General features: G+C 32.4%; 1 protein-coding gene across 8 annotated transcripts in view; it reads right to left on the reverse strand.

The window, feature by feature from the left end:
- The window catches only part of LOC109544119 (protein lap4), a 107492-nt gene that overhangs the window by 62115 nt on the left and 26029 nt on the right, over positions 1-19348 (reverse strand). For 6 of the 8 annotated variants that reach the window (XM_048666860.1, XM_048666845.1, XM_048666858.1 and 3 more), the window contains exons 3-11: positions 17232-17521; positions 16401-16649; positions 13987-14164; positions 13744-13898; positions 13339-13465; positions 10196-10371; positions 3840-3993; positions 3029-3210; positions 808-981 (exon numbers count right to left, since the gene is read on the reverse strand). In XM_048666860.1, coding sequence (XP_048522817.1) covers positions 808-981; positions 3029-3210; positions 3840-3993; positions 10196-10371; positions 13339-13465; positions 13744-13898; positions 13987-14164; positions 16401-16649; positions 17232-17521 — 1685 coding nt within the window. The remainder of the gene's footprint in view (positions 1-807; positions 982-3028; positions 3211-3839; positions 3994-10195; positions 10372-13338; positions 13466-13743; positions 13899-13986; positions 14165-16400; positions 16650-17231; positions 17522-19348) is intronic. The other 2 variants (XM_048666847.1, XM_048666853.1) reach the window with 2 other exon arrangements.

A 19348-nucleotide genomic window follows, 5' to 3' on the forward strand; every position in this document is an offset into this window, starting at 1 on the left:
ATTTGGCGTTTAAAGAAATATTTTAAATAATAAGCCTGAATATAAAAATCTGAAAACTTATTTTATATAAAATAATTATAAATAAGGTTTTTGAACTCGAACCATGCGTTTACTGATTGAGTTCATATTCAAGGCGCCCAATTAATATCTAAAATGTCGTTAGAGAAATGTTCAAATGAGTTTATATTTTCATCATTATAATTAGCACATAAAAGCACTAATTTTTCTGCACACTGAATCACTTCATCATATTTGCAAAATGTTTTTGTTGTGCATGTAACTTCTACATCATTAGTGTTGAAATACATTGAAAATTTCGGTAGGATTAAAGGTTTCCGATATAAGTCGGTATATATCTCAAGAAGTGTTCATTTCAGCCACCCCATGACCAGTTTCGAATCTATTAGCTCTCATCAGCTGGGTTTAGTCTGAAAATAACAGTCCCTAACGCATTTTACAACGGCATGTAACACAGCGCCCGATAATATACATGCACAAAAGTAGAGTATTTTTTTAAAACCAACTGAAGAGGTAATGTGTATGTTCAAAACCGGTCGTGGGGATCCTAAAATTAGCGCATCTCGATATTTATACCTACTTAAATAAAAATCAAGGGAACCCATCAGAATGAAAACGCTTTCAAACTCTTATTCGGCACATTAAGTCCGCCAAAAATAACAAAAAAGCTGCATGCGACTGTAAATGTTATTTCGAAAATGTACCAAACAGTGCATTGCAAATTACCTAGACTTCCCCATGCAGTTAAATAAAGCAAACATAAGCATGCGAAATAAGTTTAGTAAAGACCTGTGCAATGATGCTGGCCACTTGATTCTGATCGACTTGTGGGGCGACTCTTTTATTCTTTAGATGGTGAGGGGTGTCGCGTCGATGCAACTTCGACCTCATGCCGTCCTCCTTCGCTAAACCATCACTGTCTCCATCTGACGATATGAATCCAACGCGACGTCTTAAGAAGTCCTATGAGATAACCAAGACACCGTGGTCAGTAAGCGTGCAATATTAATAGAACCAAAGGTTAATTTGCATTCTCTAAAGGCTTTTGGGGGAGATTCATGAATAATGTTTCAAGTAGTGCGGATCGCTATAGCACCATTATTAATGGATGGCTTCCCCCCGGAGCTTTTAATCAGTACATGAAAACCAACAACACAAAAATGAACGTATCGATTCAATACAAAAAAAGACAACTTAATGAAACGATTAATGGCTGCCGTGGCATTAGGCTGAAGTTTCTTCGGGCGGAAACAGTCGACCATTGCCACAACTATCATCTCCTTAATAAGACTGGAAAGTACCACTTAACGAAGTAATAATAATGCGTCCTGTCTATACTTTACTTGAAGAAAAGTTCCTCTGTTATTCCAAACGCAAATAACGAACTGCGGGGTTAAGTGCACGTGCATCAGAAAGGTTAATTTAATAGCATGCACAAGAACTTTAAGTTGAAATTAAATAAATTGGTTTTGCAAATCACCAAGACGAAAATCTCTTGAAAGGTGTTGTTTCCAATAGGAAAAAAAGATCAGCTTGAACTTATAGATCAAATGATGTTTCCACCAAAAACCAATGAAACACATTTGATAATGAAATGGACGAGCAATATTTCAACGATATTGAGTTATTCTGTTAAATGTTAATTTAATGTAATAAAAATGATGTTGAGTTTTTAAATATTGTCTTGCTTCGAGTTTGCATATTAAATAAATGTATTTCAGGCTAAAAAAACGATTAAGTTCAAATTGAATTATTCCTGAACACTTGCTAATCTAAATGACCTAATTGCGTAATTAATCTAGGCCTAACCTAATTAATTAATTATATAATCTTTAATATGCAGATACAAACATTTGCATCCTGAACCACAAATTTGTATTAAATATTTTATATTCTACATCTGTTTTATCAATGATATGACTTGGACCCTTCTGGTAAAAAAATACAAGCTCATAACATGTCTTATCAGTGACAATGATTTGTGCTGATTTAGCTTTAGCTTCTTGCCAAAAAATGTTTACCCTCTCTTTCCTCTAAAACTGTCCCAGAAGAATGAAGTCATTTATTAAGCGTTATTTTAGGTTCTTTAAAAAGCAGAACCTAATCATTTACCTCTTAATAATTGTTAGTCAGATTATTTATCTTTTAGAAACGTGGGAGTAAAAAAGCTCGAATAAAACCTGCTTTTATCCGAAAAAACGAAACAATCTAATCCGATATAGAAAGTTAAAGCGATTGAATCGTTAAAGTGATCGGACAGTATCACCGATAAATAATTGTGGCAATAGAGTAGGCGTCCAGGAAACACAATCCATCCTTTGTGTTATATCGTCCTTGCGTTTGGTTTACGGTGTTATCCGCTCCATCTAAATGGTATACGATGGGGAATGCGAACGGGAATTGTGGCAAAAAATCGCCCAAGTACTGTTAGAAGGATGTTATTATTTGGCCGCAAGACATGACGTTTAGGAAAGAAAGCACGAGAACTGGTAATCTTCGGTAATTATTTCAGTCGTTACGTAGGAGTTGACGACGGCCTTTCGAAAAGATAATAGAAAGGCAAATGGGGATTCCGCTGTATTGCAAGATTAATTAGCTTTTGACTCTTAATGACACATGTAGGATTCTAAATTAATTATCAACCGCATACTTAATTATTTTAAAAAATTTTAATGTCAGCGGCAGTCTGGACCCTCCAAGATCAGCGGTGTAAAACGGCCGTGAAAACAATTTACACATTTTCATGTGAAACGATTCAGAACTTGAGCGTCCAAAGTTCCGAACCTGTTCAAACCCACCGCATACAGACAATATTACAATTTAAGGAAGTAACTGACAATCATTAAAATCACCATAATACTCATGAAACACGTAAAAGCACAGAACTTGGAAAACCCACACACAAAATATGAAAATATAGACATTCACAAATCTCAGATAGGTACTATCTTTGAACGGTTTCAATTGTTCGATTTTTAAATATCCAGGAAAACAGCCTTTCTTCACTTACCTCGTCGAGTTCTTCGTCTTGGCTGGGCTCACTATCCTGATGTCCATTTCCCACAACCATCACTGGTTCAGGTGTTTTAGCTATGGTTGCGGTTATTGAGGGCGGATTCGAAATGCGGGTGTTATTTTCAGCAACGGGTTGCTGAGGATGAGCTACATGCAGATTTATAGCTTCAGTCGCTTCTAAACGAAACAGACAATATAAATCAGAACGGAGGTCTAAAATATTTTCAATTGCATAACATGCTCATAATATGTGATTAACTACTGGGCTTTTTGATGTAGAAAAGCTATGAAGAATGAAAACATATTTATGATTTCGTTCAAAGAAAATGGCAACAGTTTTAATTAGAAAACATTTCTTGATAATGAAATTACTTTTGTAAAAAAACGCATAAATGGCAAAAAGTTATTTCATATGTATTTATAACCAGGAGCCCAAAATAGTGACTGGCATCCAAGTAGACCCTCGGCTAAGAAAGAAAGAAAGGATAATTTTCGTTCCACATCTAAATCACTATACACGCTTTTAATCCTGAGGTTCAGTAAATCATAGGGCTTTTCTGGGCTTAGAGAAGTTAATTGAGACATTTGGAACGATTTACCAATTAAATTGTGAAACAACATAGCTAAACTCACTTCTGGATTAATAATGTGTTATTTAGTTAACCGGAACTGAAATGTCCAGCACAAATTTCGTTGCTTAAAATGATTATATTACTTTCTAATATTGCCAAAGCTAGTTAAAAATTGAAATAACTAATAAAATAAATCACAAATAGCACATGCACAAACAATTATAAGTTACTCACCCAAGTCATTCAAAACTGGATTAGCAATTCCATCAGGATGATGATCAGAGTCCTCAAAAGAACTGTTCCCATGGCTATTTCCTTTTCCAGCAAATTTGGTATATTTGGCTTTCAGCTCTCGCGGGTGAGGCGTGTTTTGTCGCACAAATGGAGTCTACAAAACAGTGCCAATAAATACCACAAAACAATGTGAATTTTTACAATCGAACACCATATTTACCTACCTAAAATCACTATTTCGTACCCAAAAATAGAAAAAATAATTGTCCTTAAATAAAATCGTCCACCACTTAAGATACACTTATCAATGCACTTAGGATTACTCAATATTTTGAGTCGCAGATGAAATGTTGTAAAAATTTAAAAAAATTGAAAATTTTTAAAAAGCCTAAGAAATATACATTTCCAAGAAATCAGACTATAGAAGGGGTTATTTATCCCAATAATTTCTGCATGAAAAATGCAAATGAATTAAATTGTGGAATCCGAAATTGATCTCATATATGCAACATTTTCAAATGTCGATAAGACAGAGATACAATTAATAATTACATTTTTACAATTTTTTTAGGTTTAGTTTTGAAAAATAACAACAACTTGTAACTCTTAGTTCTGAAACGATTATAGATCCAAAACTACAAGTTTTTTTTTATACAATTTACTGTACCTAGACCACTTTGGTATGATAAATTATATCAGGTGTAAAAACTACAATTTAGTGATCTCCTCAAAATTTCCATGTAAAGAATACTATTTTTATGCACAAAAAATCTTGTAATCTTTCTCAATTATTAAATATCTATAACTTCGATCAGAAACAACTGTTATCCTATAAAAAAAAACGTTTGATTCTTGAGCACCAATATTTTGTAAAGATAGTTTGATAGACAAAATGTGAAATAACCTTTAAGATTTTCGATTGTAAATGCAAACATTGTTCTAAGTATAAAAACAGATATCAACAAAAATCTACCTCCAGTCGTCCTCCAAAAACTACTTTAATTCACTGGCGATAAGTTTTGAAATTTTCCTCCTCGAAACATAAACCTGGTGGTAAATATTATCATTTATCTAAGAAAAACTCAAAAACGAATTCTTCCAGCCAAATGTGTCAATAATGAGCTAATTGATGTATTCATTTTAGAGTGTGGCACCATAACCAAAAGCATTGTTCAAATTTTTGTTGGAAATATTATACCACCACCTTTCAACAAACGTGCTATTACAAATAAGGAATGTGGAGAATACAAAAAAATACTTGCTTTCTTCGCTATTTAAGATAATCTATGCATGCAAACATTGGCCTTCTAAGTAAAATACGGAAATTGCGTAAAAAGCAAGTACACATTTTACGACACCATAAAAAAACAGCCATGCAAATAAATAATTTATTAAAAAATATACAAAAATGTTAGTTAAGATCTACTACATACAGTGTCTATATAGTAATCAAATATTCGAATCAAAGAATTTTAAATGATACTTAACAGAGGTATGTTGGTAATTTAAAAAATCTGTTATCACACAAACAGTAAATATAGGATTTTTGTTAGTAAGTGATAATTTTAATTGTGTGAAATAAGTGTTACAATATAACATGTCAATAACTATAACCACAACCAGTATGAACATGCGTGTAAAAAATAATTGATATACAGTATACATTTCCAACAAAAAATTGTTCGGTTAGGTACACTTATGTAAAAAAATATTTTCAGAAGAATTACATGAAATCGCAATAACAAACAAATCTATAAATAATCAACGTTTTAAACTAGCCAACAAATAACAACAAGTAATTCTCGTCTTTTTAGCTAAATATTTGTGCAATTGATTTTCTTTAACAATCTATAAAAATAATATATTACTGTGAAAAAAACTGAAAATACTGATCGAGACAAGCGGATGCCATCGGGAAGGCTGCTATCATGCTCTATTCTTGAGCTCAGTCTTATAAAATATTTATTGGGATAAATAACAATGTGTATTATAAAAATGTTCAGTTAAAAGCAATGAAAGTAACCCGCCAAATAAATAGGTTAGTGATGAAATTAGAAATAAATTAATCCAATCCACGAAGAAAATGACGCCTAAAATGTTAAGAAGTTTTTTTAAGATTGATTTTCATTTTTTGGCCATGGTTCTATACTTCGAGAAGTGAAAATACATAGATAGATGTTTTTCCCATAGATCTCTTAGCATATCAAGAACAAACTGATCAAACCGGACAACAGTAACATACTGCTAAAAAGTCCTCGAAAAAATTTGACTAAAGTTTAAAACTAGCCACACTTAAAAAAATTATGATGATAAATGTATGAACGACAGGAAAAGATTAGATGTTTATAAATAAAACCGAGAATTTTGGTAGTACTAAGTATTTGAGTAGTTTTTCAAGCTATCAGAAAATGTAGTAATTTAATCAGTTGGGGAGTTAGATAATCCTGCCAATTTATTCCCACACTCCATATACAAATGCTCGTAATCTCAAGCAAATTGCCTGTGTGTGCTAAATTGAAGCACCACTTATTACCAACCATCAATTAGAGTTGAGAGAGACGATTTGTTTATGTAATCGCTATGGAACAACACATCAACTTAAATAAATGTTTATAGCGTAGAAAAATTTGAAAAATTAGAGGGAAGCCCAAAATTCTCCAAGCTTACTTGAACAGCTTTGAGTGAAAATGAAAATGCCGAAAAAGGTCATTGAGAGTATCACGTAGTTAGAAGTCACAATTGCAAACGAATTAAATATAAATAATGGAAATTTATAAGAAAACATCCAAGTATACATTTTTTTTAGTTAAAGTGTTGCCCGTTTAACCTCTAAAAAAGAAGATTTTTTGGCGCCACCTTGTTCATAAAAGTATGCTAAACGTACATCATAGTCAATCACTCAGACTTTAATTTTCCTCTCAGTTTATTGTTTTTGATAAACTATCATGTAAATTAATTTTATGACTGAACAACGTTCTCATCAACTCATGTAGTGGTGTATTTATTGAAGACTATTTAATGGATAAAATCAAAGCATTTCAAAATTTAACATCGTTAAAAACAACGCCAATGAAAATGTTAAATTAAAAGAACATGAACCCATAAAATGGGTGTATTGTTAAGCCAATAGGGAATTACCAAAATGCTATTTTCACTAGCTTGTAACCAATCATTTTGGGACAATTAAATTTAAAAAATCAAAAATTAAAATCTGAGTACTATAAGAGAATCTAAGATTTGTGTGATTGTTATGTACAAATGTTCAAAATCAAGATATCTAATTGGTCCTCATTGATAATTTTACTGGTTTTATATATTTTAATAACAAGACTATAAATGGGATGGGTATCTTCTAATTTTATAACATTTTGCCAAATATGGATAATATTTTTCCTGATATTTAGCATGGATTCGCAATATAGTCCAAAATCTCTTTTAACCGAAGCGCTACAGCAGCTGATATTATTATTGCTTGCATAGCAGAGTTAAGTCGGGTTTTACAAAATGGCTTCCATAAATATTAGCATGTAATGCAGTGGAAAATTCCTTTTAACGGCAAGCTGAACTCCCAAAAAAATCCTTTAGGAGAAATAACCATTTGAAATACGATTTCCCAGATATCTGCACAGAATTCCAAACAAAAACTGTAGAAAGAATGGAAATTTATGCTAATGAAGAAGTTTAGATCACTTGGATAAATGTTCTCTCAGTAGCCTCGTATTCTCTACTTTGAATAAATATCCAGAGTATAGGCTCCACGCTCCAAATTATTCGGCCTATACTCACAATCCTCTAATTTTCTGTTTCTAAACAAGACTAGAATATTTAACTTCGACGTTTTCACATCTCAATCAGACTTATTCCAATTACAAGATTTCAAACTATTCTGTTTGATAGCTAATATTATACTAAGTTTGTGATGGACGCATTGATGTCTTGAAACTTTTGGTACCTGAAACTTCGTTTAACTAAGTTTATTAATTAATTTAATTAAAATTGTATTTTGAATCTTATAATAGTCTAGAAGGGCGCTTGAAAATTTGTTATACATGACAAAAATAAAGTCATAGTTTTACTAAATAAATGCGTTACTGTGACTGATTGATGTTACTGTTATTCATATTCTAAATGCAAAGCAAACTTGATTTTAATCTTTAAAAAATAATCCAGCGAAAAAAGTATAAATATGTTCATTTAAACCTGGTACTTGATTTGAATGAGGGATGATATTCATATTACGTAACTTTTTATTCCAACTGTTCGTATTTTAGAGAACCGTATCAATCTTCTTACTTTACTATTAAATTTTTACTTTTTGCAATGGTTCTTAACTCGAAAACAGCAGTTTTTTGCTGATTCAATATTATTACCTTTATTAGTATTAATATTCAATATTGCAGCCAAAACATTTGCAAATTAAATGCAAACTTTTGAAGGTCGTAGTTTTTTTAGCAATTAGTGCAATGCTTTCATTCGTTTTCCGTAATTTTTTACGATAAAATGATCAAACTGAAACGAAACTAAACAAACTGCTCAAAAAAAATGAGCGTTACACGGCCCAATTTACCCTAAGTTTTGTACTGGATAAATTCTGAATTTTGCGAGTGAGTTAATTTATGTTTGAATCTTTCTTTTTCGTTTCTATCTGTCTGGGTTTTTGTAAAAATTAAGTGGTTCAGATAAATTTTCTACAGGGTAGTAAATAAAATAATGCACAATTAGTAAAAGTTCCAGACGCTCTCAGTTGGACAAAAAAATCTTCAACTTCAACGCCAAATGTATATCGATAACGCTTATCCCTCAAAACAGTTATTGAATTTTTGGGCTCGTTATAGCTTTTAATGCCTTTTACTTACAGGGTGGTCTCATAAAATCAACTTTTTGATCTTGCAGGAATAACTTTACTGCTTTTGAATCGGTTTTTACGATGTTGAACTCGTGTTGAGCTAAAACTGCATATACAAATTAAGATTGAAAATTCGATATATGTACAGGGCTACTTAAAAAATAACCCAAATTTCCTTCAAAATCTGTCGTTCCGGCAGACTGAATGGGTTGAAAAAAATTAAATAATTATCACTTCAAGACCAAAAAGTTGATTTTTCCACTCCAAAATAATCGAGATTGTCCCAAAATGTAAAAACTTCTTACGAGATACAAGGTATATCTTAATATCAATTGGACCGCCTGTGGTGGTCAAATACACAAAACGTTTTTTTGTCCAACTGAGAGCATGTGAAACTTTCACCAATTTTGCATTGTTTTATTTGCCACCCTGTAGGAACTTTATCTGAACCACACACACATTTCTTGCAAAAACACGCACTAACCGATAAAGAATAGCACTAAATAACGCTTCAAACAGAAATCAAATCGCTCTCAGTAATCAGAATTTTTCTAGTTTCAAAATTAGTTTTGTTGAGCACTTTAATTACTAATACTGTCGCAAAGTATGAGACATTTTTTGAAACCGTGCTTAATAAAAACAATTTTGTGATTATTTTTATATTTTTAGCTGGTTAATTTTTAATAAGTTGAGATAAAAAGAAACACTTAAATAAGGAACAGTCCTCATAACAAGGTTGATTTCATTCAATCATCTTTCTCTCGCCCCTTTTCCTAAAATAGGTTGGATATATGTATTTGATAAAACTTTAGAGCCTCTATTCATTAGCATCTATACCTATTTGCCACTTCACTATAAAAATCATGAAAAAGACTTGAAGTTATAGAATATTTTGGCTTGCTCCTTATAATACCCAGTCTCCATCGAGAGACACACATATATCGGGATCACCTTCTACAGGAGCGAATCAGACCAGAAAATTGAGATTTAATCCTGTTGAAATACTTCCTATTCGATCATTTTGTGGACTTGAAAAGAATGCATCCCTAGTGATTGGTGAAAATCGGCAACAAACCAACTGCCAGAAAACATCAGTGCAACCAATCCCGTTCATCTCCTTCCAGAAGACATGGTTTGATTCTCATCAGCTTTGGACTCAGCTTAAGCATTAATAGCAATCAACAAGCGCTTAAACATCATTAATGAAAATGTCATCGATATCCTTCAGGGTATTTAAACTATAATAACTATTGGTTCGGCTAAGCGATCTAGACCGAGCGCGAGCAGAGCAGCAACATCGCTCAAAGACCTCTTTGACCCTGCCGTACATTGTTATAAGCCACTCAAGTGGTGTGACGTAATACACTGACGATGTGGAGGTAGAAGGTGTATAATAGCTAACCTAAAAATTAAACTTTATACAATTCTTTCAGTCCACATCGGTTTTTCAGGACTATGTTCAGGCAAATGAACGCAAAACAGTGTGGAAAGATACAATGAACACACTCACCTCTTTGTTTTCCTGGTCTTGAGGATCCGTAAATTTGACACTGTGCAACCTGCTCGCTTCTTGTTCCTGCCAGTCGTCGGAAACGTCATCCTTGGTGGTGGAAGCTGTGATTCGGGACAAAGTGCCATTACTCAAACCGCTGTTCACATCACAACGATACAAACGGCCATCAGAAGCTGTGCGAAGCAGGGAAGAGACAACAACGGCAGCAGGGGTGCACACATAAAAAGAAAATGGGTAGGGTGCACAACAGTGGGTGAAAATAAACAAAGAAGTATAAACAAAACAGCATCTACAATGTCATAATAAAGCATGGATGACGAAGCCCGAAAAAAAATTGATATTCAATCAAATCAATACAATGCTATAGCTATTTCAAGTTTGAAGAATAAAAGGTTTTTGGAATATACATTAATTGTTTTTCATAGTGCTGTAAAAAACAGTGTGCCAAAGTGAGAATAATACAACGATAAGGCATCAGTATTCTTATTGAAAAAAATGGTAAATATTCGGATTAAATCATACAAAGACAAGTGCCTCGGTTTATTTGATTGCCTCTTGTAATACCATTTGAATTATGTTTTTGTTTCTTGCTTGGTTTGGAACGTATATCAAAACAAAATATCTTGATTTGAAACGCGCGCGATAACGACCCCTCCTTATTCCCTTATTTGTGAAAGATTATACGTGCAAACAATGCTGACACATTTACCAGTTCATAAGCTGATCACTTTTATACTGTACAATTTGTAAATGCCTTAAATACTCGAACTGTACAGAAAATTGTACTAATATTTAATAATTATTTAAAAGCGATACTAGCGTCTTGAAAGTTAACATTTAGTACTAATTAAAAAATATATTTTTCATATAACAAAATATTCTCTTAGACAAAATTAACATCATGATGGCAATACCAGATGTGGTTTCAATTCTACAATAATATTGGTTCAACTAAGTCACTTTTAAGTTTCACCACTTGGTCGTTCCTGACGCTAACCAATGAAAATCGTTGAAAATATTTCAACAGTCAAAAACTATTAAAATAAACACAAATGCAAAATATTGCCGATGCATGCAAGTTCAACTTAAATAATGTTCACATAAACATGTTTCTTCCGTATAAATAATTACAAAAACGATGTGATTTATTATTCATCCTAACTATAAATAATCTAAAGTTTTAGCTAAAAGTTAAAAAAAAAATGTATCTTCAGGTGACTAATAAAAAACCAGAACCAAAAACGTAAATCGGCTGCAGTTACTAATTATCACTTTATCAGTGATATTTTAGGCGATAATAAATAAATTTAAAATAAGATGGTGATTTGTTCACTCACGCCGTCAATCATCTGGAGACCATAGACCACTTTTAACAAAGTACAAAAACCATTAAAAATGCTGAACTGAAAAGTTTAAATTAGATTTTCAACTGTTAATATCTCCCAGATCGAAAAACATCGGTTCACATTCACTCAAAATGAAGCCCTATCATCCTTCTAAAAAAAATGACTATAAAACTGAATCACCCCGTAAACAGAGGAAAAAATCCATTAACATTTGTTTTATTACATCTGCTTGTCTATATAGGGTGATCCCTAAATAAATGTCGCAACAGAAAACTAGATTCTTCATAAAAAAGAAACACTTTTTCTTCTTTCATTTTCTCGTCGAACTACATGGTGTCAAAACGAAAATTATTTTTTTGTTTATTGCCAAAAGCGTTTGAACTGCAGGAATGAGCTTTATACACCTTACCACTATTATAACTTCTTTTAATAGTAGTAATGTGTGCCCAGCAGTTCAATCCAGTAAAAATACATTAAATTGTTGACAACCTGTATCTCCAAAACGCAAGCACGGAAACCAAAATGGAACAAGAAAAAAGTGCTTGTTTCTTCATGGGGAATCTACAGTTATCGACACTTATTTAGGACTACCCTGGGCCCATTATAAACGGACAATTAGACTCTGAGTCAGAAAACAAGAAATTACAGTTTTGATGGTTTTTATCGGTCACCTTGTATTTAAGCAATGTGCAAAAATTAAAATCCCTACTAGCGAGAAAATCTCAAAAAGCGCAATTAAGCAAATATTTCTATTGGATTGAATCGCATCAAAGGCACAGAGCAAAACATCACTTGAGTAAATGGTAGTTTGAGCATAAAATTACGAGAGCAAATAAAGCAGAAATCAGAGACTGAATCTTAACCAAGATAAACGTTATGAGCACATGTATGCAGACTTTACTGAGTATTCGTTCAAAAAGCCATTTGCGGTAAACCATAGGCGATCAAAAACATATTCCAATATTAAATGAATCTGAGTAAACTAAATAAATCCAAAGATAGATTTGGAAAATTGCCAGACACTTTACCACTTGAATATTTGCTAGTTGATTTATAAAAACTATTCGAATAATTTTGAATATGGGAAAAATTTAAATTCCAATCTAATTTAAACTATATTTCGATTCGACTACTATTCTTTCATAGCTAATGAAGTTTGTATTCTTTTTCCGACCCATGTGTTTCGCTCAAATGTAAAACGACTCATGTCTATTAGAAAATTTCAGGTTTCATCTTTAAAAGCTCGCTTAATTTTCCAGTTTTAAGAGACCACAAAACCAACATAAATTAACTCAAAAGCTCAGCACGTTCAAGAAACAACTAACTAAAGCTTTCAAAACACGACAAATGCTTTACGAGGATCATGTAAAAGCGAGCACATGTAAAAAATAGCACAGTTTAATGTTACTCTCAAATTAATAGTTTGACGAATAATTCCAAAAGCTTGATGATACATCACGAACTTCTCCAATATACAGAGCAGACATCTTTTTCCCACGTTAAATTATTTAAAGCATAGATCGTGATTATGAATAACTTTGAAAATATTATTAAAATATTTTCGCATTTAATGTCTAACAATAAAATTATAAACAGATAAAAAAAATTATTTTATTGTTGAAAAATTTTAAACAGAATAGTTTATTGGACTGACACACATATAATACATAAAGGATAGACTCGCTTTCGCGCATACAATCAACAGATTGATCACTATTTGAGAAAATCGTGATGTAACACTAAGCGTTTCCCTAAAAAATATAATAAATCAACCGCGCAAAATTAAATACTCACTTATGGTTGGTTGATACTCCTGTTGTGGCAACAGGAAGCAAGTGAGCACCGTTTTTCCAGTGTCTGGATCCGTATCAGTCTGAAACGTTAGCAAAGGCTGCGCCTGGTTGTCGCTTAACCAAACCGCCTAAAATTGACGAATTTTAACTGTTACTAGAAATGGCATGCATATTTTTATGTTTCTATTTACTTAAAAATCAGATTTGCCAAATTTTTGAACCAAATAGAATTAAAAATTAAACAAAAAAGTTTAGGAAGTAAACACCGATTCGGCCTCAAATACTTTTAAAAATTTTATTTTACAGCGGACGTATTAAAAAACTGTTCTATGAGGATAAAAATATTAAAGCTCCAGAGAGCGCAAAGAGGATAAAAATAAATACAGTCTAATTAAGCAATACTAACCTTAAGCCTAAGCTGAAGTAACGTATGAGGCAAATATGGAAGCCTATTGCCGGATACATCCAACACGTGTAATCGGTTACAATCGCCCAACGAGTCAGGTAACATAGTCAGTCTATTGTCTCGCAAACTTAATACTCCTAATTCACAAAGATTACCTGAAAAAAAATTACATTATATTATATTATATTATCACATCTCCATATTTAACTGATCGATAAATCTATGTTTCTCTCACTTACTTACCTATTTCTTCAGGTATACTCGTCAAACTATTTCTATCTACATTTAAGTTAGTCAACTTAACCAGTTTGCCGATTTCCTTAGGGAGCTCACTAAGGAAGTTTTCGGTTAAAATAAGCTCTTGTAAGTTGTGACAGCAGCCGATATTGGAATTTAATGAGGTCAGCCTATTTTGATCAACCTGAAACAACGGAAAGTTCATAAAACAAATGTATTTTTCGGTTTCAGTGTTAACAATCAAATCAATTTAGTGTAGTTAATAACAGGTAAATAAGAGAATTGAGTAAAACCACAAACAAATCTACTAAAACAACTGATTATGGTTGCATTAGTAAAGAGTTAATAATATTTTTTGTTTGATGAGAACTACCGTCCATAAATTCATTAACCCAGTTCAACGCCTTTTAGACCATATAATCTTCCCTTCAAAAACATTTAAACAAGATTTTGACTCACTCTAATGCTAAGTAACTAGGGACGTGATAAAAAAAAACTAGGAAAAAACGACATTTACATGTACGTGTTTATTCGATCTAAATGTTTAAATAATAGACACTATCATTATTTAAAGAAACAGGATGACGGTGAGACTTTCATAACAAATGTACAAGCGTTTGCAAAAACAGACATATTTTTCATTCGATCGACTACGCTTTCCAACCGCAGTATTTTCATTCAGTTAAGTTACAAAGTGTCGCGAATGAACTGAGGCAAAATTAAAGTGTGATATTTCAAATAAATACAATCAAGCCATATCATTAAAAAACTGCAGTTTATCATATAACCGACCGGGATCAAGAGGTTTCCATAAAAAAAATGAAAAGGCATTGAAACATCCTTAATTTTAAGAAATTTGCAACGACCATTAAGACTCGCTTTTTTCTGACTCAAAAGCGGTTGAAATAAACGGCCCTAAAGGCTATAAGAACAAATATTTATGTAAACTTGCATAAATAATTTATTTATAAAAATTATATTACAAACCTGGATCTTTCTTTGTTTTTTGGCATCGCGCCATTGAGCATTAAACCTTACAACTATTAAAATTATTTTATTAGTCATTCAAAAATGTAGCGATACTTCCAAAATTTGATAACATTATTTAATTAAAATAAATAGTGGACAGTAAAATTTCATATTTTATTTAAAACATTAATTTATTTTAGTTTAAAATTGATACAATGCCAAGGTAATGTATTTGTTCCTGCATTGCAAGTAATAACTGCCAAATTTTTCTCGATTTTCAAAGTGCTATAACTTTTTTTTTTAATGTAGCAGCTTTTACTCATTCATAAATGATGTGATTCAGAAAATAACATTTTTTTAACTAATGGTCGATATTGAAGTATTGTGTATATTAAAATTTAATTAGCGTATACATGTTAACGCTTGTATTCATTGACTATTTTACGCTAAAAAAAAATTATCGTCAAAAAAAGAGAGAGTTCAATTCTCAAAGTCTCTCAAAAGACGATTCGCTGAACCAATTAACTGTATTTAATAACTAAGCGTGGTAAATCACGTCTGAAAATGCCTGCCACAGAGAAAGGCTACGCGTCAAAGAGAAATACAAGAAAACGACGCCTTTGAAATCCGGAATTAGTTAATTATATTAGATTGTTTTATTTAATTGAAACATCATGTTATTTCTATAGAATTTTCTTTTCAAAGTACTGTTATTTGCCTGCGAGGTAATGTAAAATGTTGCTCTCGATCGATAAACGATAGTAAAAAAAAATTATGCAAACAAATGAAACACAATAGGTCCCATTATTGATACGTAATCAGAGAATATATCTATCAGAGAATGATAGTAACGATTTCGATTTAATCGAAAATGATACGAAACAAGGATAGCATTATTTATGGATTTTCCAATTTTTGCCTTATTTCAATAAACCAGTAATGCAAACACGTAGTAGTAAATTCAATTACAGCGATTCCTTCGGCTCCTTAAATATGAGTACAGATTTATTTTATTTATATGAAAATTGAGTGAGTCTTATGGCAATAAAACGTCCTATACATTAGTAAGTTTGTTTGTTTGTTATAAAAAAAAATAAAAACTGGCACTGTGGCCGCTTTTGCTTTCACAATTCGTCTGGTTGGTGTCCGATTGTTGTGAATTTACGTGTGGTTATTTACGATACTCCGTTCTTACTCCATTCCAAATATTTTCTAGGTTTCATTTTCACTTTTTCTTCACTTTGGCAGTCATCATCGTGATAACAAGTGAGCCTGTTTGTGAAATCTAAAGATTTCTTTCACTTAACAACTGAATCATTTGGGTCAATGACTTGGACATAACATAAAGATACCCATATCAACCCGAATTCCTGACTGAATTGTTTTGTTTGTCTTTTGGTCATTCTGGTTTCCAATCATCGAACCCTAGTAAGAAAACATCGTGTATTTACCTTTAGAATGGTAAGCTTTTCCAATTTTCCAATTCCATCAGGCAACATTTCCAAAACGTTCTGCGATAGATGAAGATCAGTTAAACTTTCCAGACCGGCAATATCCTCCGGTAAATACTCCAGCCTATTCTCGCTCAAATCCAAACAGCTCAGACTGTGCAGTTGGCCAATTTCCGCAGGAAGCGACTGTAATTGGTTATGATCCAACCAAAGTTCCTGCAGAGCTGGCAATTTACCTATGTGAGGTGGCTAAAACAATAAAATGTATTAAAAATATTGAAAAAATATTGTTAATTGTACAGTTGATCATTGAAATAGTGATAGAATAGCGGTTATGGAAACGGGGAACGCCTGAAAATCTGCAGAAAATATTAAATTTATTAGAGTGATTCGATTTATATTTTTATTATCATTACCAAGCGATTTTGTTAGAATATAGTATGAATATAATGGTATCGTAAAACTGCTAATAAAATTAGAGCTCCGATCGTTAGAGCCTTTATGTTTCGTTTTACAGAATAATTTAGTATGTCGTTCTAAGTCAGCTGGCTTTTTTTGGAACTATTAACGACAAAGAATGTTTTAGTAACCTGATGAATCCTTTAAAAATCTAACGTTTCAAATAATTATTTTTTACCTCACTTCATGGCTGATAAAGTCTAAAACATGAACATGAGGTAAAGGTAAAAAGGGAAGACGTTATCTCATAAACATCGAAAATGTTGCTAATTTGAAAGCCATATAAATCATCAATATCAAAATTTGTATGCAAACTTTTGTGCGAAATAATGCAATATGCTTTGCCGCATACAAAAAAATATTAACTCTTACCAATTCATCAATTTCGTTATCGCCCAAATCCAGTCGCTCCAAGTTCACGAGCTGGCTGAAGGATGCTGGCAGTTCCTTGAGCAGATTTTCTCTCAACTCCAGTGATATGAGGGAAATCAACTGTCCAAAGTCAGCTGGTAAGCTGGTTAGCGACATATCATTGAGGCCCAAAGTGGTCAATGATTTCAACTGCGGAAAGGTGCCCGGTAGTCGCGCGATCGGATTCGAGCTGAAATCTGCGATCCGCAAAGCATGAAGCTGACCGATGCCCTCTGGGATTTCGGGAATGTCTGCAAGAACAATAAGAAACATGAAAAAATTATAACAAAATCAATTAACAATTATATGATTAAGATGTTTTGCCTAATAGTATCTCATTTGCTTCCAATATCATTCACGGTAAATTAGCAAGAAAAGTCTAGATTAATTTGCATATTTTCGCACGATATTAATCTCGCAGAACAGAACAAGGAAAACACCACTCAAACATGCAACGACACGAAAACGTGTCAATCTAAAAATAATCAATTTTAACGTGAGTATTAAATTAGTATGTACTTTATTGTCGGCATCGAATTAGCGGTAGACTGGAGTGCAATGGGTGCCGATAATATTGCCCCGTTTACGTTTGTCAATAAAGAAAATACGTGCTCTTCTAAATACATATGTACTAATGAATTCAGGAAAATAAGACGCAATATGTTTTTATCAACGAGCAAAAATCCTATTATTTATTGATTACTGATAACAAACAAGAGACAAGTCAATACTCAAAATTTGAAAATAAGCTGCAAAACTCCAAAGTAATTAAAGCAACAACACAGGTTATTTTCAGTGCTGAATATTTCGGAACAGATGGAGCAAACTTTATTGAAGATGACCAAATCATAATCACAGCTCTCGAAGACGAGTAAAATAATCAGGGAATTAAGTAGAAAGTTATAATGTAGCATCGATTAATTGTTGTGGGACAGAACCAGCTTTAAAAAATACTAAGACTTGAAAATACATGTCTGAATAGGCATTGTGATTATTGCAGCTCTTTCAGACTGCCACCCACATGATGTAAAGTACAAGTTTGCAGGTTTTCATCTGTACAACAATCAGGTTTTAGATTGTGTCAGTAACAGGTTAATGAAATGGAACGGTTTAAACCGGCCGATAGGAAACTCTCGCCATCAACACCACCAACACTCATATGAACAGATGTTAACAGATAAGAATTTAATATTTACATATAATCCACATGGATCGTACATTGACATTTAAGAAGAACAAGACATTTTAAATCCAAAGCAAATGAATACTCACAAAATTAAGACCTAAATATTTAAAATAAGTAATAATACATAATGAAGTAAAAATTGATGAAAAATGATGAAAAAAAGTAATACGCTTACAAAAGAAAGTGTAACCCAGAGAGGTTCGAAAACAGGAAAGGAGATAGGTACTTGCAGGAAACCTCAAATTTGCATTATTTTGCTATTTACATGTATTTGGATTAAAGAAGGAGCACATGATGCCCTAAATAAGTTTTTTTGTGAGTAGGATTTAAGAGTTTACATCTAAATCTAAACAAAGTGTATTTTATAAAATAAGACAAAAAATTATTCCCTAGAAGGACTAATTAAGGAAACGGCGTGTGACTGAAAAAAATGTTTGCAAAACCAGCAAGTTTGAAACGAACTTTTGCTGCTTTGATGATGATTCCAAGATGCGATTTGAAAAGATTCCAAGATGCGATTCTATAATCTAAAAAAACATTTTACGCTTTAGCTCAAGGCGTTAGCGTAAAAGCACTAAAAAAATGAAAGACGAGTTCTCTCATCTTTCATGTATTAAGAAAAATTCCAAAATGTCAGAAAAATTGTGCCAGAATTGCGCATTTTCGTGTTAGCAAAACATAGGTACCCAACTCTACAAAATTTTGTTTTAAAAAAATCGCTCTAGAAGAACTGGTTAAGAAAGAGTGTAATAATAAATGTCTGTAAAACCAAAAAAATATCAAGGCATGATGGAAAAAAGCACAGCACTGAGATTTTACGCAATGATCGAGCAAACCTTGTCCTGGAAAATGAAAAAAAAAATTGGCTTCCCAACTCAATCTGGTAGAGTGC

Source organism: Dendroctonus ponderosae, unplaced genomic scaffold (genome assembly GCF_020466585.1).
Source record: "Dendroctonus ponderosae isolate FM_Combo_2020 unplaced genomic scaffold, Dpon_F_20191213v2 Dpon_F_20191213_1, whole genome shotgun sequence".
Taxonomy (NCBI): domain Eukaryota; kingdom Metazoa; phylum Arthropoda; class Insecta; order Coleoptera; family Curculionidae; genus Dendroctonus; species Dendroctonus ponderosae.